Source organism: Rattus norvegicus, chromosome 3 (genome assembly GCF_036323735.1).
Source record: "Rattus norvegicus strain BN/NHsdMcwi chromosome 3, GRCr8, whole genome shotgun sequence".
Taxonomy (NCBI): Eukaryota; Metazoa; Chordata; class Mammalia; order Rodentia; family Muridae; genus Rattus; species Rattus norvegicus.
In genome coordinates, this window is record NC_086021.1 from 77,449,869 (window position 1) to 77,475,296 (window position 25,428).

Consider the following 25,428-nt stretch of genomic DNA (forward strand, 5'->3'; position numbering starts at 1 on the left):
TCACTAAAAAGGGCTTTATTTACAAAAAACTAATTTCTCGAAACTTCCTGTTACTGTTCTGTTTGAAGTATTGTGTTTCCCGGTTTTCTTCACACTGCACCATGGACTCCAAGCCCAAGAGGATTTCTTTGCCTCAGAAACTCATTTAGTATCAGTCATCAGAGACTCACATAGTCAGTGGTACACTCATATGGGGCCTCTCTCTAGAATTCACCTTGTTCTTCAGTTCTGTGATCAGATCTGGAAACAAGAAATTCAGACATTAATAGATGCATGCAGCATCGCTGATGCCGATTTCCCACTAGTGTGGCTAGATAGAAACGGACACCAAACCCAGGGACACATAGAATACTTTGTTAATCCCCAGCAATTAAGCAAACCTCCAGGGGACATGTTTTAGGAATTTTTTATCTTCGTTAGGTACATTGTGATAGTTAAAAATAAATGAAAAATACAAGTTATAGGAGGAAAATGAACTTTAAACATTGTATCTCAAAATGTCTTTTTCCCCCCAGTCACTAAGAACACTATTTCTAACACTGATACCTCTGTCAGCAAGAAACCTATTTCTTTCTTTTCTCTCTCTCTTTCTCTCTCTCTCTCTCTTTCTTTCTTTCTTTCCTTCTTTCTTTCTTTCCTTCTTTCTTTCTTATTTTTGCCTTTTCAGGATCACTTTTTGTATAATTTTGATTCTTTGTCTCTTTAATTCTCCTTTATTTAATTCATTTTCATTAGTCTGTTCATTTGCTTCATTCAGATCACTAGTCCTTCCCACTGTACTGTAAGATATTTAAATGGATGGAGACAGATTATTAAAATACTTTATTTTTATCAAAACATGCCTGTTTGTTCTACAGTTTAAATACTTTCCAAACAATGAAACTGTCCTCCAGCTAGTTCCCCCTTTAGCCTGCTCTGCCCTCCTCCTCCTCCTCCTCCTCCTCCTCCTCCTCCTCCTCCTCCTCCCCCTCCTCGGCAGTGATTTATACCCTGAACATGTTGGTTCTTATTCTAACCAATTAAAAACGTATGCATAAGTACTTATTTATCAACAAGCAACAGCACTGATTTGCGTGTTTTCAAACTTCACATTGCTGGTCAGATCATCTTTAAAACCCATTTTCCACAGCACAATACTTTGTGAATTGTGAGGGAGACCTGCTTTCCATTAAGAAGAAGAGCATTGCTGGTAAATTGATACCCAGTAAGAACCTGTCTTTCAGGGCAAAGCAAATATTCCAGTCTCTTGTTCTTTTATGTGCTACAGAGAGACAATAATATTCTACCTGAATTAGTTAGGATCTGCCGGTAATTTTTTTTTTACTTTATGTATGCGTAATTCTGGAGCCTGAAAGTGATGATTTGATAAGCTGTAATTTATATTGATGTGCTTCTATTCTTGTCATAAGTCTCTCCATCTTTTTGTGTCTAGTGTTTAACCAGGGGGAAGAAGGTACCTCCTGGTACATCATTCTGAAAGGATCCGTGAATGTAGTCATTTATGGCAAGGTATAATATATCTATCTGTATCTTTTTCTTTTTGAGGCTTTATTATACACCATTTGCTAGTGTAGCTCTAAGTAGTAACAAATGTTGCTGCAAATAAATTTACCATGGCATTGTTACTCCACGTAGAAAAGACATAATTTCATCTTTAATCATACATTTCCTCAATTATTGCACTCAGAGTCATTCATTGACTGTGTTTATTCTGTGAAAGAAATATGAAGCATTTTAATCTGATTATAACACTAATGCAGTCCACTCACAGGCACGGTGTTTGGTGGCAGGGGAGGGGAAGGAGGGTTTTTGGTCCCTTTTTTTTTTCCTGACTGTCCTGCTCTCCCCAGGGTGTGGTCTGCACCCTGCATGAGGGAGATGACTTTGGCAAGTTAGCTCTGGTGAACGATGCTCCGAGAGCTGCATCCATTGTTCTTCGGGAAGATAATTGTCACTTCCTAAGAGTTGACAAGGAAGACTTCAATCGGATTCTGAGGGTGAGTTGAGAGAGTAAAGCTTGGTTGAAGAACATTCAATGTTTCCCCTTGTTGAAAAGAAAAAAGAGAGAGATTTGAGTAGATTGTTCATCCCACAGGAATGTGGCGAATAGATGCTTAAATGGCCTTTGTTATGAAAAAGGCATGTTTAGTGGACTGGTGTACATTCTGGAGACCAGCTGGAGACATCAGATATTATGCTGGAGCAAATACCTCTGCCTATGCTGGTCCCTATGACTGAACAACAATAGCACTTGCCTTAGCAAGATAGCACAGTCTAATAATGTATTTCTCACTGGTCTCCTACAGATCCTTCTTAATGTCCTTTTTGACCCTCCGATCCAGCAAAGTGGCAGCCTCCCTGTGCCCCCTGTCTTCTCTGTGGTCCATTTCCCACCTCTTCCCAAGTGAATCAGTCTTATAGTGTCACACACTCTGGATTTCCTGCGTGCTTGTTAATAGAAATTAATGCCTGTTGTGGTTATCCCACAAAGCGTATTCACTCATGGGGTTTACCGCAGGTCATTTCAAGCCACAGCTGTTACGGATATTGGCAAACAGGTGAATGATTTGGGTGGTCAAAGAGCAGCAGAATTGCACCTGAGGCTGGCTTCAGACGAAGAGCCTCTCTATAGCTGCTTAAGGTATCTGTAAGAGTGTGGGATGTTAAATCCCAGAGAAGATCCCTCTGGCCCTGCCCTCGCAAGCGAACTTCTTTCTCTATACTGCCTGAAGCCCTGGTCTCTTCTCGAAACACTGCTTACATGCTCAGTCACGACGCAAAGAAAGATAAAGTTCATACCACTGAGAAGGCTGGAAGTGTAGCTCAGCTGGTTGAAGGCTTGTCAGTATACCTGAAGCTCTGGGTTCAATCCCTAACACTATGAACCAGGCATGGTGGTGCACAGCTATGGTCATCTCAGCACTGAGAAGGTGGAAGCCTATAGGATCAGAAGTTCAAGCTCAGGCTCAGCTACGTAGAGAGTTTGAATAGCCTGGGGCATATGAGACCCTGTCAGTAATAATTATAATGATAGTAGTAATTATAAAATTTATACTGTTGACTAATATGGGGAAATGTATCATAGGAATTCGATGCTCAGTTGGTTTCATTTAAAATGGAGATCAAATATTCAGAAAAAGTAGTACAATTTTAAGAGTAAATAATTTAAAGTATTTTAAGGTAAACTTGACTAACTCTGAAGTTTACACCAAAAAAAAAAAAAAGGATTTGAACCACCACAGTTGAACCATTTTATCACTGACATTTAGAAAGCCATTCAAAATAACTGAGAAAGGCTTGGGACACATTTCAATTTGACTTTGAAAGAACTGTTACTTGGGGCTGGAGAGATGACTCGAAGTGTTTGCTCTGTAATCATGAGAGCTTGATTGACTTCAGATTCCCAGAACTCACCTAAAAAGCCAAGTACAGTGGTGTAACCCTGATGCTGGGACCTCGGAGACAGGGGGACCCATGGGGCTGGCTGAATTCTAGTTGAATCAGAGAACTCCAGGTTCACTGAGAGACTCAGTCTAAAGAGAATAAGGTGGAGCTTGGTTGAGGTGTAGGCCCCTGGCTTCTGCATGCAGGCTCACAGAAGAGGAGTGCACACAAAGAAACATGAACGTGGCTATATCCACACATGTCCAGGTTGAAACAAAACGGTTGCTCAATTAGACGGAGGTGCCACTCCTACGGATCATAGAAAAGGACTGATGAAACTCAGTATTGTCTGGTACATATTTTTAGAAAGAATAAATGCCTCCAGTTCACCCATTCTCTGCTCCATGCCCTCCCCCCAGAGGCTTTGCAGAGCGCCACCACCACACCAGACTCCTCTGGAGTTTTTCTGAGACTATGGTAAAAGCAGTTTTAAAAGCACATGCTTCAAACCTCATCTGGTCCTCCCTCTGACCGTTTCAGCCCTTGACTTTGAAAATGGCTTAATTTGTAGACGCGACAATTAACATCACAAGCGCCAAATGAGTTTCTGAAGCATTGGAAATTTCTGTCATTGTCTGAGTGAACGGCAGCATCTGTATGTGGTATAATTTGTGTTTGCAGGACGTTGAGGCGAATACAGTCAGACTTAAAGAACATGACCAAGATGTCTTGGTACTGGAGAAGGTCCCAGCAGGGAACAGAGCTTCTAATCAAGGAAACTCACAGCCTCAGCAAAAGTATGTTTGCATCCAACACTATAATTGCCAGACTATGATTAACCTTTTCACATGCCATCGTTTTTACAATAGCATGTTCTCCTCTTTGCGGAAGATAGCAGTATGTATGACTTCTCTCTCTCTCTCTCTCTCTCTCTCTCTCTCTCTCTCTCTCTCTCTCTCTCGACTAATCACACATCTTGCGGCGTATAATGCATCCATTTCTCTGAGAATATTGTCCTGCTCCAAGGCCTCTCCCTCCATATTGTTCAGCCATAATAGCCCCCAAAGAGAAGACCCCCAAGAGAACAATGCCAGTCGGCATGCCAGGCAGGGCCAGGCACCCGCCCCAGTGATGAGATTCCATGGTATCTGAATGTCCTGGGGAGGTTTCTGATAAAGTGTTTTCCCTTTGCTATCAGAGTGACTGAGGACACAGATGAGACCCTGATTTTGAGGAGAAAGCATTACCATCTCATTGAACTCCTGGGCACTCATCCTTGCCAGTGTCAAACAGTTCCCAAGCTTTCTGTTTAACTGAGGTCATTTCCAGAGCAGCCGGGCCCAGTTTCAGATTTTTCTGTAACTTCCTACCTAAAACCGTTGCATGGAATGTACCAACACATGTGCGATGAGACAAGAGACTTAGCAGTGAGCCTCTTAGGAGAGCGGGGCTAGCCGATTTTTCGAGTGGGGAGTTAATTTTCAATCTGTGTATAAGAAAAGCAGATGAATGTTTGTTTGCTAAAGAAGCATCACCAGATAAGATGTTGAAAGAGCATTTCCCTTTGTTGCCAAGTAAAGTGGGGTTCCCTTTCTCAGCGCGCTCACCAAAACTGATGAATTCCCATTGTTTCGACTAAAAGCCCATGACTCCCATGTTTTCATCTGGGTAAGTCAACATATTTGAGAAGAAGACAGGAAGAAACATATTATTAAATAAGCACAGTATGCTTTGTAAATTTTCTCTAATCCTTACAACAACCCTGTTTAAGGGATGGAGGCATTTCGCTGTCATCGACAAGTCTCAAGGACGCGAAATTCCAATGGGACCCCTTAAACCAATGGCTCTCAACCTTCCTAACACGGTAGCCCTTCAGTACAGTTCCCTATGGTGTGGTGACCCCCCAACTGCAAAATTGTTTTTGTTGCTACTTCATACCTATAATTTTTCTACTGTCATGAATCCTACTGTAAATATCTGTAATCTGACCCCCTATGAAACAGCTGATGGCCCCTGAAGGGGCCAAGACCCGCAGGTTGAGAAACACTGCCTTAAAGGGAAGTTCAACGTAACCGCCTTCCACACCTCTGCTCCCCATTCTTCCTAGCTTATGTTATCAAAGCAGAGTTGTACGCTGCATGGGTTCCAAGGTAGTCATAGAGTGGGGGATGTATATCAGAACATATGCATATGCCTCACCCCTACGGTTATTCCTTACACGATACAGAATAGCAACTATTAATGTTACATTCACTCTCGGTAAGGGTGGGGTACTATCAATAATCTGGAGCAGATCTAAGTAGGAGGGAAGAAGTATACAATGCTATTTTGCATGAGTTCCTGGGCTGCTGCATGTTTGGCTATCAGTGTGCATGCTGGTACCAGACTTACAGACAGACGGCTGTAGGCAAAACACCCCATTCTCAACACCCCATGGTAAATGCGGCAAACCAATTATTTCAAAGGGGGTGGCATTAAAAATGACTGTGTTAAAAAATCTGTTCTTTCACTCACAAAACTCTAAACTTACCACCCAGATTTCATCATTTATTAGTAATAGCTTTTAGCTATTCCTTTTGTGCCAGGGATTGAACCCAGAGCCTTATAGGAGTAGGCGAGTATTCTGCCACTGAGCTATGGCCCTGCTCTATTACCTTTGTTAGTTTATTTCTTTCTTTTGGGCAGTTGACCTTCTAGCCTGCTGAGGAGGGTGGCAAGGACAACTTTCTGTGTGTGAGGGTTTACACTACTTCCAAGATTTATTTATAACTAGATGGTCTTGCAGATGACTATGTTCTGTAGTACTATCTCATGCCTCAGGAAGACTGTGGAATCCAGAAAGGTAAACCTGGATAGTTCTCCTTAACTTTGAAACATTTGATCAAGAGAGGCCCTGGACTTCCCTTTACCTCTTTCTTCATACAAGAGGGAAGAATCAAAAACCTGTGCTCTCTGTAAGTCTTCAGTTCAAGGTGCCCTCCCCTTATGAATTCAAATGAAAAGTCAAGCCAAAGGTGATACAAGAAAAGAGACTGTGTGTCTGATGGTTATTTTAGTACTGTTTTAGTTTTCTACTGGTGTCCTGCCATCCCGTCCAAATTTAAAGATAATACACCCGTGCAAGTTTGTAGCAAGCTGTTTGTGAAATGCACTGGGAAAAAACAGTGCACCACAAAGTCAGCTCCCAAAGGAATGAAAAGCTTCTCTCTCAAGGGGTCACTTCCCCAGACTGACCGGAGCTGAAAAGGGGGAGCCTGTAAGTAAATTTCATGGCTGATGTTTTCATCAACTTTGATAACATACCAACAAAACTTTGATAACATACCAACAACCGTGTCTGCAGACAGACACACAGTTGAGGGTATCTGTCTCTGCAGAAATTGTTCTTTTCAAACTCAGAGGACATCATCATGTTGGTGGCAATAATGTTATTTTTCTGATGTACTTCCCCACCCCACTCCTTTGAAATCCAGGTTAGTTTATGTGCACACATAAAGCTTGGAAAACTGCCTGACTCCACCCAAGCCACTGAACAGTAGAGGTGGCATCGATGCTGATATAAAGTCAGTGGTTTTAAAGATGGATTTACCATGATACCTGCTTTGGGGGATGTCTTAGCCACTGGGTTGTGAGACTTTAGTAATTTAAAATGGTTGTCCTGTTCATATTGGGGCCGTGTTTTTTTCCTTAGACTAGTTTTCCTGCTGAGGTATTCCCAGCTTGTTCACAGGAAGATCAGCTTTCTCCTTCCTCCACCCCTGGCCCTGGCTTCCTTTGTTCTATGCGCAAACTTGACTGGTATTAGGAAAACATTTACTCTCACAAGTTTAAGACTACCTCCTGGCTGATACTATGTAGCCAAGTGGGGTGACTTCTGACTAGAACTGGAGAAGCTTCTGCCAGACATAAACTGACAGAGGCTGCACTATCTGGTGGCAATCACTCTTAACCCCCACATAGCAAGGGCTCAAGTCATAGACACCTGCCTGTTTCTGGCGTGACATAAAGCCAGGATCTGATGTTTTAGGCAAAACGGGGGCCATCCAGAGATTTCTATGCCCTCTTTTCCTCTTGAGTCCTCTGCCCTAACTCCTGAGTTCTATGGCGCTAGGTAAGGAAACCACAGAGCTGAACCACTAGAGGGAGTCAGGTACCAAAGAAAGATCCTGTGGGGTGTGACAGGCCAGACAGGCAAAGCCTTAAAGAAGACACTTGCTCTCTGTTGAGGTGATAGCTTGAGTGGCTTGCCCGTGGGTCTTTTGTCTGTGCGGTCAGGCGGAACTCCCTACCTACATCCAAACAAGGAGAACCAGAGCATAAAGACAAACTGCCTCAGGATTAGACTTCTGACAAACGGACGCATTGCCTGTGGATCTCGGTACCCAGACAGCACGTGAAGTAACTGGGGTCAGTTAAGGGATGCAGTTAGACTCTTATTGAAATAAAAATTGCTTTCAAAGCCTCCTTGAAGAGGAAGGCTTCTGATTACATGGTAAATCTCCTACCCAAAATGGGCTGTTGGCAGCCAAACCTGGTCTCTTCTACACATAGAGCATCTTGCTGCATAGGAAAACAGAAGCAACCAGCTGAACAAACATTTGTAACAAAATCAAACACTCGGTCTCATCTTGGACGCTTACCAGTTTCTCCACCTGCAGGGTAGAGGCAATATTAACTAACAGGAATGAGCAGACAGGGCGCCTCATTCAGCATCGACTTCATTGTTGGGGGCATGGTGAACACCAGAAAGGTGTAGAATGCTCTCCCCTAGGATGCTAGGCTTTCTCTGTTCCCATGACCTCGGGACCATATGCTATCACTTCCCATCCATCCCTCAGGCAGGAGGTAAGACGCTGATGAGGCTCTCTTGCCATCTCTGCAGGACCACCTCCATAGTCTCAAGCAGGCAAGAAAAGCACATAGGTGAGGGGGTGGAGGAAGCTGGGTTTGCTCTGAGTGTGATTCTGTCTCTGCTTTCTGAACACAAGAGAATGCTCTTTGCCTTGTTATATCCCCCTTTCCCATCGCTCCGCCATGCAGGAAGGCCGAGACTGAGTTCTGTTGGTACCCACATCATCTTCATGCGTTCTGCCTACCCACAGCTGGCACTCAGTTTGCCACTGTCTTCACTCTGACTCTAACTCCCATTCGATCTTAAAAGTCAGCTTGCTCTTGTCGATTGGAGGGTACCCCGAATCCATCCCTCAAAATAATGACTAATACCGCCCCCTGACATTGAATAAGTTAAATATAGATTCCTTTTTGATCTATGACCTGTTGGCCATGCTCCCTGGGCCTGTTGGCTTTGGGTTTGGGTTTCTTTTGCTTTATCATTATTAGCTCATTTCCAAAGCACGTAGCAGCGTGGAGTTGGAAAGGACGGAGCAGTCCAGAAATCAGCATGGGAATCCAGTGTGACAGCGACATCTCCTATGAGTGACCCATGTCTAAAGAACGCACTCGGCGTCATTTCCTCCCTCCCTGTCCTCCCTGCCCTGCCCTGCCCTGGCTCAGGTTCATACACAACGTTTCACTCTCCCTTAGAATAAGGCTGACGTGCCTCGGCTCCAGCCATGGGAGCTGCTCTCTCTCCCTCAGATGCTTCTACATAGGGAGGGGAAAGGAGCATTTCTAGTAACTGCTTCTATTGGCTTTTTCTACCGCCTTCTTGTGTGCTGAGGCAAGGTGCGAGATCTCCCTCACCAGAGGGAAATTGCTAGTCACAAGTAGTCCGTATGGTTTCCCAGGATCTCGTTTTTTTCAAAAATATGATTTGTTTCTCCTAATGCGTGCTCACTTTTGTAAAAACTAATGGTCTTTTTTTTTTTTACTTCCTGTCCAGGTATACTGTGATGTCAGGAACACCTGAAAAGATTTTAGAGCATTTTCTAGAAACAATACGCCTTGAGCCATCTTTGAATGAAGCAACAGGTACGCACACAGAAATGTTTTTGGGATCCACTGAATCCACGGGTAAAATTGTGAGAGAGAAATCCTGATTGACTCCCTGTGTACACTGCCAAGGCAGCCCTAGCGGGTGCCATGTGCATTCAGCTACAGTGTCCCCAGGGGGTGCAGAGACCGGCCTTTCCCTAGCCGTGATGGAGTTTCATCCAAGCACATTAGCCTTTTGTAGGCATCTGTTTTAATGCCATTCAGCCCTCTCAACACGCACAAAAGTATCTTTTAGGCCACCATTTAAACCCAGTCTTTTCCCATAGAACATTTATAGCTGCCCACATCAAGAGTAAATGGTTCTCTCTGTGGTTAAGGAGTTTCGGTCCAGAGTGAGCTAAACGCACCTGAGCTGGTTTACTGCCAGCTGCTCTAGCAGAACAAATGCTCAGACAGTGCCACCCGCTGGCCCTACAGTTCTGGAGGAACTGGTGGTGAGAGTGGGTTGGTTTCCTTGTGAGGACTGTGATAGACAGTCTGCCTCATGCCTCTCTCCTGTCTCCCGGTGCCTATTGCAATCTTCGGTGTCCCTTCTGTGTGTCACTCCAACGTCATGCTGGCAAGGCCTTCACCTTCTGAGTCTTCACAGGCTCGTCCCTTTGTGCATAGCTGTCTCTGTGACCAGGGTCCCATTTTTAAAGGACAACAGTCATTGGTTAGAGCCAACACTAGTTAGAGTCACCTTAACTTGGGTCTTAAAAGGCCCTGGCTCCATATAATGTCATACTTGTAAGTACTGGGGATTAGTCCTACAACATCCTTTGTGAGCAAAGCTCAACACATGAGCTTTCTTACAGTGAACAAGCCTTGCTGTTAAGACGCAAAATTGAAGATTAAAGAAAACAAAAAACTCTCACAAGTGAGCTATATCTAGGGTCATATCATTGGCACATTGTGGGTCCATTGGAAGGAACGGCTCACAGACAACTTTTTCTTAGTGCTTTCTTGTGATTCTAGGGGTGAGAGCCAGGGCCTCAGGTATGCTAGGCAAGTGTTATACCACAGAGTTACGTTACCAGTTCAGGCATCCAATTTAAAAGAAAAATCCTATGCCTATCTCTCTGAGTAACGTCACGGGTTAATGCTTTAAGCACAGCGACCTCCACAGGGGGACATTCCCCACTACAAGAAATTCACAGATTTATCTGAGAAACTTAGTGGTAGGTCAAAATCCATTTAACAAAGGATCTCAGCAATCTACCCGGGATGGGGATACCATTATTATCTAATTCTTATAAGTACATTGCCACTGACTTCTTAATCTCCTCCCAGTGTCTTAATCTATGAATTGATTATCTGAAGTCTTACAAAGCAGCAAAGGAACTGGGAATGATTGGCATAGCTCCAAGCTCCCAGGCTCCGAGTCTGGGAGGATTTGTTCATCGGCCCAGGAAGGTGCTAATATGGATGCTTTGTGTTAGGAGATGTAAACAGACCACTCTCTCTCCCTCCGGAAGCTTAGAATGTGCTCGAAGACACAAGAGAAAGTACAAATACCTTGAATTCAAGGCAGCACATGCTCAGTGCTTCAGGGGCACTGGCCAAGAAGACTCAGGAAAATACCATGAAGAGTTTAGTCGTTAAAAGTGTCCCTGAAGGAAAGCTGGTGACCAGTAACTAGAGTTGGGTCAAACCCTTCCATGTCAAGAGACACAATTAGTAGCGGCATAGAAGCAAGGACAGAGGGACCAGCAGTCTGGGCTCCTCTGTACTTCTCGTGCATACGTGAAGGAGGGTCTGGACTAAGATTTTGGAGTACAGAGTTTCCAGGGTCTTAAATCTGAAACCAAGTAAGGTGGAATAGCTGGAAATGTCTGAGAAAGGGGAGAAAAGCTTTGCTACATGCAACAGCTAAGGAATTAAAAGGGGGTAGCTCTTCTGTATTTAGGTAGGAGAGGATTGCTTCTGATAGGCATTTTCAACCTCTCTCTCTCTCTCTCTCTCTCTCTCTCACACACACACACACACACACACACGTGATAGCTCGAGATAAAATATTCACCTAGTATTCATAAAGTCACAGCCAAGAAAAAAACATGTGAGGTTAAAGTGACTAGGCTCACCTTACAAGGCTGTCTTTTTATATGTTTTAGTTTTGTTCATTGTCCTAAGAATTTGAGTTTTGATCTCAAGCTCTGTCCACATCATTAAGGTGAGATGAAGGCACCCTCACGCAGGAACACACCCACACGAACACTTCAGAACAACCGGAGACATCCTCGTGCTGCCCTAGAGACTGTCACAGAATGTCATGTCTTCTCTTTTCACCCTTCCAGATTCAGTTTTAAATGACTTCGTTATGATGCACTGTGTTTTTATGCCAAACACCCAGCTTTGCCCCGCCCTCGTGGCCCAATATCCTTTTGTCACGGTAAGCCTCTGCTCTCGGAAGCACCACACATGAGTAGGCCCATTTCGACCTTCCTTCTCCTCACGGTAAGTCATGGCTCAGGCAGTACTGTCCTTTTTAGTCTTATCAGACTCTGACACGCCAGCATCTGCCCTGGCGTGGAGACGTCTACCTTTTCTTGCCTGTGGCTTTTACTAACTGCATGAAGTACAAGCCAGTTTGCCTCAGCGCCTTGTTCATTTCCCTATTGCTATAGCAGAATGCCCAAAACTGGGTTGTTTATTTAAAAAAAATAATAAAGGAAGTTGATTCGGTTCATGGTTCTGCAGGATGGAAGTCTTGGGACCAGGTAGCTGCATCTATCAAGGGCCTTGCACTGTGTCATTAAAGCAGGAAGGTAGGGAGGCAGCTGCTAACAGTCTCAGAGAGTAAGAAGCCACTAGCTCCCTCAGGTACTAGCCCTGTCCCTCAGAGAGAGACACTAATCTACCTATGAGGTCAGTGCCTCCATGACTAATTCCCCTCTTAAAGATCCTTCCGCTTCTTAAAATCCTTACAGTTTCAGTCAGATTTCAACTTGAGTGTCAAGGAGGGCAGACTGCATCTACACCACCCTCTGAGGAAGGTGAGGCTCACATTGATCACTTTCACTGCATTGCATTGTCTTAAGACAAAGATACAATACTTAAAATTCTAAGAACCGCCTACTAGACAGACCAAAGAGTATGTTTGGTTTATGGCAACTTTTCAATAGTGGTGTGAATCGACTGATGGGTCAGCATTGGTATCGTAAAGCATTCAAAGTGCTAAACTGAACAAAAGAAGTGAATTTTGTGAATGAGTTTTTCCTTAATTTTGGAGGAGACATAAAAGTGCATTTTCCAATTCTGCTTTATTTCTAGAGTCACAAAAATTTAGACCCCAAAAACATTTTGTCCTTTTTTGAGCAGTTAAATATATTCTAGATTTTTTTTTGAGCAACCCAATCAATGTCGCCATGTTTTCCTTTTTCAAAATTATAATTGTCCTGCCTCATTCTCATTTTCTTGCTCACCCATAATTCTCTTTGAAGTCAACAACGTGTGAGGATAGGAGATTCGAGCTGAATGCATTACTCAGAGGAAGCTGCAAGAGTAAGATTTGGGTGTTTATTTGCCTGGAAACTATATTTCCAGGTAATGGGAGCTTAATGAGTCTTACCTATATTATGTATTCTTCCTGGTTCATCTTCAGTTTTCTAAAGTAAAATTAACATATTCAGGATCTCTTCACTCGATACATGCTAATCGTTATGAGACCTTTGAGACTTGGAAGAAAAAGAAAAACCACTACTGAAATCCAACTTGTTTTTCTCAGCAGTCAGCCTGAAACAGGCGAAACCGAGAGGAAACGAGAGTTAAAGTGGCCAAGTCCTCATCTTTATAGCTTAAAGACCCACACATAGCTTGTGTCCCTTCTCTTTATCCATCAGGTTCTCCCCTTTAAGAGGGACTAAGGGCATTCATACTGCTGGCTTGTTTTGAAAAAGGCAGCTCTGGACAGAAGGGTCAGCAAAGAGTTTGGGTGGTGATAGTGGTGGTGGTGAAGAAAAGAAGAGAGAAAGCCAACAAGACCAGCATCCACAGGAGACCTGTATATCCTGTGCCAGTTCCTTCTCAGCACAGGCAGGAAAGTCCGGATGGCTGATGGCATTGACACCACCCGGTATCTCTGGACACCTTTCTTCCCACCTGGCTCTGTGAGGACTTAGATTCTCTTCTTCATGGTAGCTTGAATCAGTCCTTTGAGTCTCAGACATTCTTCTAAGAGCTTTGAACTATATGTCATCATCTTATCCTCAAGAGATACCGTTGAGTTAGCCTTAGCATTGCTGTGCAAGCGTGGACCTTAAAGCTCTCCCCAAACATCGAGTAGTGTTCCCAGTGCTGGGACGGGGTCATCTGGAATTTATCACTTGTTCCCTTCATAATTAATTTCCCTAAAAGCTTATTTAAATTTGTTTAATGATCTTATACTCTTTAATAACAGTTTAAGAACATTTCTTGACAATACATTGTAAGGCCTTGAGGTACAACCAAAGGGGCTTGCTAAAACCAAACAAAATGCTTCATAGGACTCCCACCTATATCAAACATACTCAGTGGTTTTCCTAATGAGTTTGTTAACAGAAGGAGGAGGAGAAAGAAGAGGAGGAGGAAAAGGAAGAGGGGGGAGAAGAAGGAAGAGAGGAGGAAGAAGAAGGGGAAAAGGAAAAGGGGAGGAAGAGGAGGAGGAGGAGGAGGAGAGGAGGTAGTGGTGACAATGGTGGTAATGGTGGTGGTGGAGGTGGTGATGGTGGTGGTGGAGGTGGTGATGGTGGTGGTGGTAGTGGTGGTGGTGGTGGTGGTGGTGGTGGTGGTGGTGGTAGTGGAGGTGGTGATGGTGGTGGTGGTGGTGGTAGGGACCTTATCAGTTTTAATAGTTTCCAGAATGTGCAAGGCCCATAGGGCATCTCATTTGCATATTTACCTTGAGAACCCAGGAATATCCCAACAAACCAATGAATGGTTGGGCTTGCAGATCAGCCCGTGAGGCCCTGTGCCATGAAATATTCTAGTCACCACTGTTTGCTTTTTGTTAGTTTAGTGCCCACTAAGTTAAAATTGGAGTTGTGACGAACTGACTTTGTGTGACGTAATTGTCCTTGTTTTGATTGGCATCGCTGCACCAGGCTAGTGGCCACCACTTTGACTGCAGAAGCTTAATCCTTATGCTTTAGGGAGCACAAGACTCAAGTGAGAATTAGTCTGTGATGGCTAGAGATAATGTCCCAGAATGGCAGAGCTGTAACTGCCACAAGTAAGAAGAGGGTCGGGGCTCTATCCTCACGATCATATATGAACAGGGCTTCTATGTTATACAGTTTCAGCCTTCCTCTCCTCTCAAGGAGATGGCATGGATAGGGCCCGTAGATAACCAGCTTTGGTGGTCACGAGTATTGTCAAGCAACCATGACTGACTTAAGGAATAAAGCGACCCATCAGAAGGGAATGGACAGCTTGGCAAACTGGGGATCCCAGTGATCCCAAGACCTTAGGAAAGGGTCTGAGCAGCCAGGTACTTAAGGCCTTACTGATGAGACCTCACACAAACCTCTGGCCCTGTGTCATCCGCAAATCCTTGGGAATGGGGGCCTAGTTGACATTGTGATCAGTAGGAATCGCGGGCATATGGAGATAAAACAGTTCCTTCTACAGGTTTACAGCTTGACAAGACAGAGAGAAATAGCTGGTGACCAGACAAAGCAACATGTATGCATGTATATATGCATGCATGTATGTATGTATGAATGCATGTGTGTCAGTATGCATGTATGTCTGTGTTTACTGCACACCATAAGCAGCAGGGATGTTGACTATGCAGACAGACAAGTCAGTTGACTCCCATGTTAAGAACACAGGGCATGGGAATGGTAAAATACTTAAGCACATTTTGTGTCTCGGTGGGTTTGGATAAAGTATGGGGTGTTTTCAAAGAACTCGACATTTCTGACTTTCCATAGCAGCCATTAAAAAGGAGCAGTCAGTATTTTTTTTCACTGTTCTTTTTCCAAATCAATAAACTAGGATAATGAGAAATTATGATTTTCTCAGAGAAAGGTAATTACCGCACGGAAAGGATCCAAGCCCAGAGCCACTGACACCTATTTCAGTCCTTCATCCACATTGTGTGTCTCGTCTAGTTTTGCTTTAGTGTGGGAAACGTGCTAGAACTCGGTTTAACACTAATATACCCGCCCTTTTATGTGCTAATGAGAGCGGCTCTATTCACTAGACACACTTTGGACATGATCTGACCTGATGAATACAAGTTTCTTATAATGAGTCTTAAAGTGATATTTGTTCATTTCCTATACTTTTCATCCCCAGCTTTTTAAACCTTTTCTTAAAAAGTCTATATTTAAAATTCAGTTCAATTTTCCTTTAGTTTAAAAAGAAAATTAAAGCTGCCAGCATAGAAAACCTTATTCCCCAGTTATAACTATGGCTCACATTTTGGTCTGTATTCTTGTCATCCTTTTTAATACATGTAGATACATACTTTAAAAAAATTCTCATTTCCTTCCTCACTGTGTGACCGTGTGTGTGTGTGTGTGTGTGTGTGTGTGCCATGCACATGTCTATGTGTATCTGTATGTACGTATGTGTGCAGGGGTGAGTGTGCATATGACTGTATGTGGAAGCCAGCAGTTAAACCTTGGGTGCTGTTCCTCAAGAACCATCCCCCTGGGTTTTCCAAACAGGATCTCTCACTAGGATACTGGGCTAGCTCATTAGACCGGGTGAGCCCCAGGGATTCACCCATACTTACCCTCTCAGCACTGAGCTTACAAACACACATCACCATGCTTGGCTTTTTAAGGGGGATGCTGGTTACCAAAGGCAAATCATCATCATGCTGGGACTGCAAGCACTGTGTTAGCTCGGCCATAGTGCAGCCTGACAGTCATAAATGCAAGACGAGGGCTGGGCCTCATTCTGTATGCTTTTCCACTAACAGGCTTTTAAGAACATCTTTCTGTGCCATTAGTAATTTCTCTACCACTTTAATATATAATATAATATAATATAATATAATATAATAGTGATATGGTATGATATGATATAATATATAATATATATAAAATTATATATACATATAGATACATACAAACACACACACACATACAATGCTGCCACTTTCATAATACTTTCCCCGCAAAAACCTTTCAGTTGACACAAAAGGAGAAAGGGAAAGATCTACCTGGCATCATACCACTGTTGATTGTTTTATGAAAAACCTGCCAGAATTTGGTTGTGGAATGGGGAGAGAATACAGAGTTTTGTTTTCAGTGTTTGGGAGTTCATGTTTTTAAGCAAATTTCTCTCCTAGCATTTTCATTTTCTCCTTTGTGATTAAATTCTACTGTAGCCTCCCATTCAGAAGTTACCTCAGTTTAGAACTTTGATTGACTGCCCCTCAATACTGAGTGTTGGCCGACTGTCTACTTCCCCAACTATGAGGCTGGAAGAAAGGGTGGACTACCGATTTCACTTGACATGTGAGAGAAATCTAGACCTGGGGGACCAAGTAGACACCGAGAAGTCTGCATGTCCTGACTGCAGAGTGTGTTAAGCAACACAGCTGGTGTTTGTAGTCCTTGTTACAGCTGACTGCCCAGTATGCCAGCCACCACAGGAAGCCAGTCTGGTCACACTGACTGCTTAGCTGCCCTCGCAAACAATCTCAAGGCCTCCATGTAGACCGGGCCAGAGAAAATTCAAAGAGGGGCTCTCTGGGCTTCTGGGGAAAAGCAGTTGAAACAGTTAAGACAGAATATACCAAACATACAACCCCAGTTACTAGACCCAACCATCTGGGGATTGTATGGGAAGGAAAGAACTCTAGGATAGCCCTGAATGAGTCCTCAGGCACAGAAATGGGGTCTGTGGTTGCAGCGTCAGCATTTGGACCCGTCGAAGACTTACCCTGCCAATAGGTTTTTATGTCAGTGAATACCAATCTTTGTTATTTAGGACAGATTCTGACGGAAGCTAAAAGGATCCTAAGTGATAAATGGTTTATATTTAAACATACAGAAATTTAAATACAGCAGTAATTTTGGTTGAATATTTTCTATTAGCATACTAATTTTCTTTGGCTGAGTATCAGGACAAATTTTATGCTTTTGACATGGAAGTAATTTATTTAGTTTCTGAATTAAGAGGAAAAAATGGAATATAGATTTGCCACTAACTTCTAGCTAAAACTGTCTTTTATGTATTTTGATCCTATACAGAAACAAACATAACAGGGTTTCATTCTGAGAAGACAGTGTCTTTGTCATTTATAGCCCTGTGAAACTGACCTGGAAATATTGTCTTTATGAATTGACTGGGGAACCTCAATAGGAATGAATATCGAAACTTGTTTTTATTGTAGACAAAAGATTAATAAAGCAATGTTAAGTTTATATTCTTTAGATGAAGTAAACTTTTAGAAACATTCTTTAGATTTATCTTTTTTTTTTTTTTTCGGAGCTGGGGATCGAACCCAGGCCCTTGCGCTTGCTAGGCAAGCGCTCTACCACTGAGCCAAATCCCCAACCCCTAGATTTATCTTTTTAATGACTGGTTTTTATTGTTTTTAATTCCACATATGTGTATGCCTGCATGTAGGTATGTGCAAATGAGTGTGTATGCCCATGGAGATCAAAGACATGGCTTCTTTCTGGAGCTAAACTGAAAGGCTGTTGTGAGCTGCCCAGTGTGAGTGCTAGGAACCCGATTTGAGTGCAACACTCTTAACGCTGACTACTGCTTGAGTTAAGTACTCTTAACTACCGAGCCCCTTCCCCAGTCCCTCTTTAGATTTCTATAGGAAAAATCGTCAACTTAAATTTGCCTTAAGCCAAGTCTTACCGTTGTGGTCCCCATTGAATTCTGGAAACTGTCTGTCTGTACATAACCATCAGAACACTTTCCCTCTGCAGTCATGGGATTTGAGAATTTCTTTCCAGTAAGGAGATCTAGATTCGTCCTTAAGAACGTGATATCCTGCTTTGAGGAAAACAACCGTCTTGGTAGATACGCTGCAGACCCTCGAAGACTTTTCTCAGCCTCATAACAGTGCTCTAGGGTATGGACTCTCAAACCCACTTCTTACAATAGAACTAAGATTAGACACTCTTTAAATGTGCTCCCAAGTACACCATCGATGTTTACAGGAAGTGGGAATCCTGACAGTGTGTTATCCAGAGTCGTGTCCTAACTGGCCTAAGTTCAGATCCTCCTTTGAAAGGGGAATGCTGAGAAGCCAGGGCTGCAAAAAACAAAAACCAGAGAATTCTGAAAATCAATGGAGGCAAAATATTCTAAGCAAGAAAGTGGGAGTCATGGGAAGAGACTAATGGCACCGCAGATGCTTCCGGAAGCCTGCAGTTACTAGCTGCACATAAACACACATAAACACCGGAGGAACATCCTGTGTCCCTGGTTCCCAGAGGCCGGGCAGGCAGAAGTACAGCAGCTAAGGTCTAGGAAATGCTGCATCTGTTGCAGAAGTGGCCCCGATGCCTTGTTTGCATTAGCCCACTTCATCCTCACCTTCGAGGGTATCTGAAGAGCATCTCAAGGCTCTGTGCAGACCACAGACTTACCGATGTGAACCTAGGCTAGTCCCGTTCTAGAGCTTGAGTGCTCATTCAAGGAGAGGACAGGAGGGCATTAAACCGCTCCACAAAGGCATGCAGGATGCAGAGGCCTGGGTCAGAGTGGGACGAGTAACTGCTCTGAAGCCAGAAGGTCATGTTTAAGATCTGCAGCTTACCAACCACATTATGGGCAATTATGCCTAACCTCTGTGAGACCCCTCTGTATAATAGGGGTAATTATCCTTGCCCTGCCCACTCCCAGGGTTGTTCTGAAGATCAAATGAGGCTATGTGTGTGAAAGTACATTATAAACCTTGACATCCATTAAACACTGCCTTGATTATTGTGCCATCAAGAGAGGAGTTTGGCATAAGGTAAGGGCTCCCAAGGCTTTGTCTCCTCGGTGGGCAGATGACCCCCAAAGTTTGTTTTCAGTTGCAAGTAGAGATCTTGTATGCAAAGCAGGGTTTTCAAAAACAACAACATTGGAGAGTATCAGTTTGAATGTTGATGAGTGTTTTATAAATAGCTACATAATTAGCATGCACTTACTGCAAAAAGTATACATAATATTTGATTCCCTGTTGTAGGCTGTAATGAATCTGCTGTCTCCACATCCTAGGAGGTTTTCACTTACTTTCCCTGTGATAATTTTAATACATGGCACCATTATTAGCTGAATTAAGAATAAGTAAATGAGCAGTTAAAAAAAAGTACAGAAAAATTACAGGTGCCTGTGGTGAGTAAGATAATAACTAGGTAAAAATATATGAAATAATTACAGTGTTTGAACGGCAGAGCCGGTATGAGGAAAATGACTCAATAGAATATCAAGCCTGCTGTAGGGAGAGGTGGAAAGAGTGCAGCCTGCCTTGTGGCCTTCACCTCTTCCCTTTCCAGCCCTGAGCACACGCATAGTCTCTCCTCAATCAAAGGTCACAAGGTTGAACCGGCTGGTCCTCGTCCGTGGAGACAGTCACTCTGAGAGCTTGCTTGTCGTCTGATAGAGTCAGTAGCCAGTAATGAATGTTCTTGCTTAAAAGATACTCCAGGTGTTTTGACATCTGTGTAGACGTCCTGTGCCTGGTAGCATTGAAGTCATCACAGACTTATTTAGAAACAGATCTGTGATCTGGGTTTGACATTGTCATGGAGAAAGATCTCAGTCATTTGGATAAACATCTGGAGGACTGGGGGGGCAGTTGTTGTTGGTGTCGTTGTTGTTGTAGAAAAGTACATTCTGTGTTAGCGTTCCAAATTGTGTAATGATTTACAATAGTTAACCAGTCAGAGTTTGAGGACTCTTTTGTGCCCAATCCCAAAACAGCATATGGAGAGAGCTACCATATCTGTAAGAGCTAGGCCTAGCGCTTAAGGGTTCTGACTCAGAGCTCCTGCATGCACACAGAGCAGGCTCCTTTGGAGAGAAGGCTCAGGCTGGAACTGAAATCCTCAGTAAATGAGACATTGGACTAGTTATGACATCATTGAGAGCAATGAGTGCAGTGCCAATGGTCTAGTTTAGACATTAGCAATTCCTGCCTCCCTGACTCAGTTTACCCATGCGGCAGCAGTTAGACTTTTATTTTTCTGCATGTTCTTTACGTGCTTTGAGAGTTGGGCCACATTTTTCTCCATCTCCACTCAATTCCCCAGACTTCTAAATCCACTTGTTTAATAAGGAAATGAATATTATATGAAATAAAACATAGCAACATGGACTAGGGAAAACCTATGGGGGCTGGGGGGCGGGGACTGAGAACTTGAGTTCCAGTCCCAAGAGTTTCATTGATAACTTTTGGGAAATCATTTAATCTTGTTTTGCCTCCATTTTCATGATGGAGTTGAAGGAAATATTATCTAAAGGCTGTGAAAACTCTGATTCCTGCCCCACCTGAAATCAGCGACGTATAAAATGATGAGTTTGGCCATTTAAACTCTGTATTTCCTTACAGACATTCAACCCATCTCATGTTTGGGGTAGATTCCAGTGGGAACAAATCATTCCCTGAAGCCATCTCAGCTAGTTAATTAGCTGCAAAGTCTTCTGCGTGTCGCTAAGAATCTGACTCCAGGACCGGGGAAGGTGGCTGAACTAACAAAATGCCTACTGTGTACACACAAGGGCTGAGTTCACATCCCTACAACTCGTGTCAAGCCAGGAATGATCGCTAACCTAGCCAGAGAGGTTGGAATCTCTAGTGTTTGCTGGCCAGACAGTCTAGGCATTCAGTGAACACTTACAGACCTGTCTCAAGGGAAATAAACAAGATAGTGAGTGACCCAGGAGGACATTTACTACCACCCCCTGGTCTCCAGGGTATGCACATGTAGGTGTGTGCAGAGGCACACATGCACAGAGGGATCGACACACATTCGGGATGTTGCCTGTGAAGGGGCTTAAGGACCAGAAGGGGAACTTAGCTATAACAATAACTCAGTTTAGTAAGTGTAAACATCTGTGAGAGAAAAGTCCAGACTTTGAAATAAATCAGCTATTTTCCTATAGTGGAATGAAAAACCCAGTCATTAGTTTTCATGAGAAAAGGAAGAACACACTTTCCAATTTCTTCCCTAGTTTTAGTCAGTCCTATCTTCTGACTAGAGATGGCTCTAGATAATTAGAATTGAGAAGTGGAGAAAAAGAAAAATGAAGGGAAAAAGGGGGTGAGGAGGAGCAGGAGGAGGAAGAGGATGAGGAAGAGGGAGAGGAGGAGGGGGAAGAAGAAGGAGAAGAGGAGGGAGAGGAGGAGAAGGAGGATGATTATGATGGCAATGACAACAAGAGGAATCTCATATTAAGAATTTTGCTTCCCTTGGAGCCAGAGAGATGGTTCAGCAATTAAGAGCACTGGCTGCTCTTCCAGAGGACCCAGGTTCAATTCCCAGCACCCACATGACACCTCACAACTGTCTCTAACTCCAGTTCCAGGGGACCTGACACCATCACACAGACATGTATGCAGGCAAAACACCAGTGCACATGAAAGTAAGTTTAAAAAATAAAGTAAAACATATTGTTTCCCAATGTAATTGTTTTTTCCTTACTAGAACAAAGCAAGCACTGGTGCAGGCCTGTTGTCGCTATAAGTGCCCTGTCTGCATCTGTGAGCCCTGCTCTTTACTTCTGAGGCATTTGGCGGGCACACTTCCTCCCTCAGAACCTTAGTGATTTTTCACCCCAGGTTTGCGGGGAGCATTACGTGTGTGCTCATGTGAGCCTGCTGAAGGCGTTTTATAAATGTGTAAGTGTATACACTTCTCCATACACTTGAGACATTATCCTATTAATCTGTCCAGCCATGTATTCTGTCATGTATCAAAGACAAAAACCAAACCAAACCAACAAACCGAAAACCTAGATTTCAACATCAGCAAAGAGGTCAATAAAAACCTTGGTGCTGCCGTGCAGGGACTACATGGGCCCCGAGGACTGGCCACAGGTACTGTTGATACTGCCCAGCTAGTACATGAGCACGCCTCTTCAATCTCAGTAAAGACCACCAGGTTCATCAGAATTAAATACCCTTGCTACCAACGTGGTGTTCTAGACTGTTCCCTTCTCATACAGCTAGGACAGAGCCTCCCCTTTCCTTCATGTCAGCGTATTATCCAATGCAATATTCCAAGAGATAGGAAGAGCCCAGGGCCACCACATCACTACCACTGCACACCTACTTTATGGAATGTGTTTATTAATAACTCGGCTTGAATGCCTTCTCTCCCCACATACCTGTAAAATAGTTGGAGTTCTCTTTAGTGGCTCACTAATTTGTTTTAAAAAATACATTTGCCTCTTAAAAACCAAATCAAGTGGTTAGAGAGGTGAATGGCTAAGTGGTTGAGGGCATTGGTTGCTCTTGCAAGGGGGATGGAGTTTATTTCACGGTAGCCACCAGGTGGTTCATTTGTAACTTGAGTTCCAGGGAATCCAATGCCCTCTGCTGGTCTCTGTGTGTACTGCATGCACACGATGCGCTTACATGCAAATAAAACATCTATGAACACAAAACAAAAACAGGTGCATCTTTTTAAAAAGAAAATCAACACTTTCCTCATTTCATCTTGAGGTGATTTTTTCTGAAATTATGGCAAGGGCTCCCACCCTGTACACCAGCCCAGTAGAAGCCTCCATTTCCTTTGTATGATGTCACCATCTTTAAGCGACTCTAAGTCTTATTTCATGTGTAATGAAAACTTTTAGAAGACTCTAGACTGTCCAGATAGTCAGGACACAGTGTGATTTTCTTTTAAAGTTGATATTCATGTTCAAAAATATATGCACATGTTCACAGAATAAGGTCATCGGAAAGATTTTTTAATAGACATTATCACTTGGTTTTCTAGCAAAGTGGTTAGAGAGAAGCCTAGGTTGAGGGGAAGGCTGGATAATATATACTATGGCTACATCTCAAAGTCAAGATAGCTGATGTAGAGTGAGCTCAGAGTAAGCTTGGCATAGCAGGAGACTTAAAACACGTTCTGTTTAGAATCCATAGTTTTACTGCCTCATACTTACCAAGGCTGTCCAAACCGCACACCCCTGCTGCCATCCCAGCCATCCCTACTTTATTCTGATGACTCCAGAAACGAAAGTTTAAAACAGGACCTTCCAAAGTCTGAACTAAACCCAGTTTCCGTGTGTCCCAATTTATTTTCTGTCTCTGCACTAGAACACCAGACACTGGATCATTTATCCAGAAAAGAGATGTGTTAGCTCACAGTTCTGGGGGGGTTGGGAGTTCATGGCAGCCACATCTCCTCAGTGTCTGCTGAGGGCGTCATCCCATTCCAAGCAGAAGGGCTGATGGGTACGTGAGAAGAGCCAACCGAGACGCCCACAGGTTGTATGCAATCCACTCTGAAAAGCACCAATCCATTCTTGAGAACCAAGGTTGTCTCTCAACGAAAACATGAGTGTCCCTTAAAGACATAGCCATGCAGTATCGTTGCATTAAAGAATTAAAGCCTAAACATATAAATCTCAGTGGGGACATACCATATGAAAACGATGGCACCACACAAAACGCAGGTTTGCATCAAATTGAGCAAAAGAGACCGCGAGAAGGTAGCTTGCTTTTGTTATGTTAGCTTGTGGTACCTAGTTCTTGTTGGATTGGCCTTATATCAGTGTTATTAAATATATCTAAGGAGAAGCTGGAAGCTGTCTAATCTCACCTCTTCCTCAGGCGAGCACACAGACGTCTGTAGTTCTCAGTGACTCACTCCAAACCAAGGCAATAGTCAGTGGGAACCAAAGAATCCGATTCTCCAGGCCTCCGCTGAGCCAAACCTGTACCCGTGTTTCAGTCAACCTCTGACAGCGCTAATACCTGCCTGCCGGATGCATTGGTCCCAAAACTTTATACCCGGTATTGTAGTTCTTACGAAAGGAAAACTGAGTTATGCATATATATGTAAGCGAGAGACCAAAGGGTTAATCAGAAAAGAAATAATTTTCACATAAAGTGATCTGTCTTCCCTTTTTTTATTGTAAGCTCAGAGAGAATTGTTGCAATACTGGTTGAGCAATTTTCTTTTTTTATGAATCTCGCGCTCAATTTATGAAAGCCATTTTGCAACCCATTTACATGCAGTAAACCTTTGCTTTAAGTTTCTGTCATTTACCTTGATCACGACTGTTTATAGTTCTTTCTGAAAGGCCCTTGGCTGCTTTAGCTCTGAGCACAGCACTGCCACAGGGCGGTTTTCTATGGTGCCTTTTAAGCCTCGGCTGTCAGCTAAGACAGGCCGGTCTTGTGATTTGCTACATGGCTCAGGAATGTTGTTCAGTGGGAACGAAACTAGCCAGAGTCGGGAGTCTTAGACTCAAAGCCAACTGTGCCCTCTCACTAGATAATCATAGCCTTTTACGTTCCTTTTGTGTTGGTGGTTTGCCCACTTTTAGAAAGGAAACAACATTTTTGTCGCCAGACGCTAAAATAGAGCTTCACCGAAGTCCCTTTTGTATAGTTTATAACGTGAACTATAAATGCTAAGTTGTTTTATGAACTAGGTGGTTAGGATATGAGCTCCCATAAATCACTAAAAATGGAAAAGTGTGTCTAATCTAAAATACTTGTATTGTCTACACAGGAGTGTTGATGATGTGATGACCATTTACTTCAGACATGTAGTGGTCACTCAACTAAGTGTTGCATTCTATTGATGAATAAATTTTTTTAAAAATTGCCATAAAGGTCACAGCATGAGGCATGGCATAGAGCACAAGACAAACATCACCCCAAGCCTCACAGAGCTTATAATTACGATGACTGACCAACGTGCTCAAACTGATAATGAAGTAAGCAGTGGCTCTGAATGAGAGATGAAAATGTGATATAAGGAAGGTCTGGAGCCCTCACTAGGGACTCCCTAATGCAGAGCGAGTTCATCTACATCCTCCTGGCTTATTCATAGAAACACTGCACCAGCCATGGTTCTAGGAGAACAGGGTCCCCACCCAGAAGAGTAAAATTGAAATTCATATAAAGAAGGATCAGAATGATGTGGGTAGAATTAAGGGGAGCAACATGGCGAGAGGCAAAATACCCAGAGATAAGCAATG

At 43.3% G+C, this 25,428-nt stretch overlaps 1 protein-coding gene and 1 long non-coding RNA gene across 11 annotated transcripts in view; one reads left to right on the forward strand and one right to left on the reverse strand.

The window, feature by feature from the left end:
• LOC103695171 (uncharacterized) lies at positions 1 to 24,565 on the reverse strand. 3 transcript variants are annotated; one of them, XR_010065226.1, is made up of 3 exons: positions 24,489 to 24,552; positions 1,770 to 2,044; positions 1 to 240 (listed from the first exon to the last, which is right to left on the reverse strand). It is a non-coding gene; the product is annotated as an uncharacterized LOC103695171 (long non-coding RNA). The 3 variants fall into 3 exon arrangements; XR_010065224.1 differs by lacking the exon at positions 24,489 to 24,552 and adding an exon at positions 23,583 to 23,845; XR_010065225.1 differs by lacking the exon at positions 1 to 240 and adding an exon at positions 23,583 to 23,721 and having other exon boundaries at positions 1,693 to 2,044; positions 24,489 to 24,565.
• The window catches only part of Rapgef4 (Rap guanine nucleotide exchange factor 4), a 292,910-nt gene that overhangs the window by 232,845 nt on the left and 34,637 nt on the right, over positions 1 to 25,428 (forward strand). For all 8 annotated transcript variants that reach the window (XM_039104344.2, NM_001100642.1, XM_039104345.2 and 5 more), the window contains 5 exons: positions 1,433 to 1,509; positions 1,851 to 1,997; positions 4,066 to 4,181; positions 9,227 to 9,315; positions 11,616 to 11,694. In XM_039104344.2, coding sequence (XP_038960272.1) covers positions 1,433 to 1,509; positions 1,851 to 1,997; positions 4,066 to 4,181; positions 9,227 to 9,315; positions 11,616 to 11,694 — 508 coding nt within the window. The remainder of the gene's footprint in view (positions 1 to 1,432; positions 1,510 to 1,850; positions 1,998 to 4,065; positions 4,182 to 9,226; positions 9,316 to 11,615; positions 11,695 to 25,428) is intronic.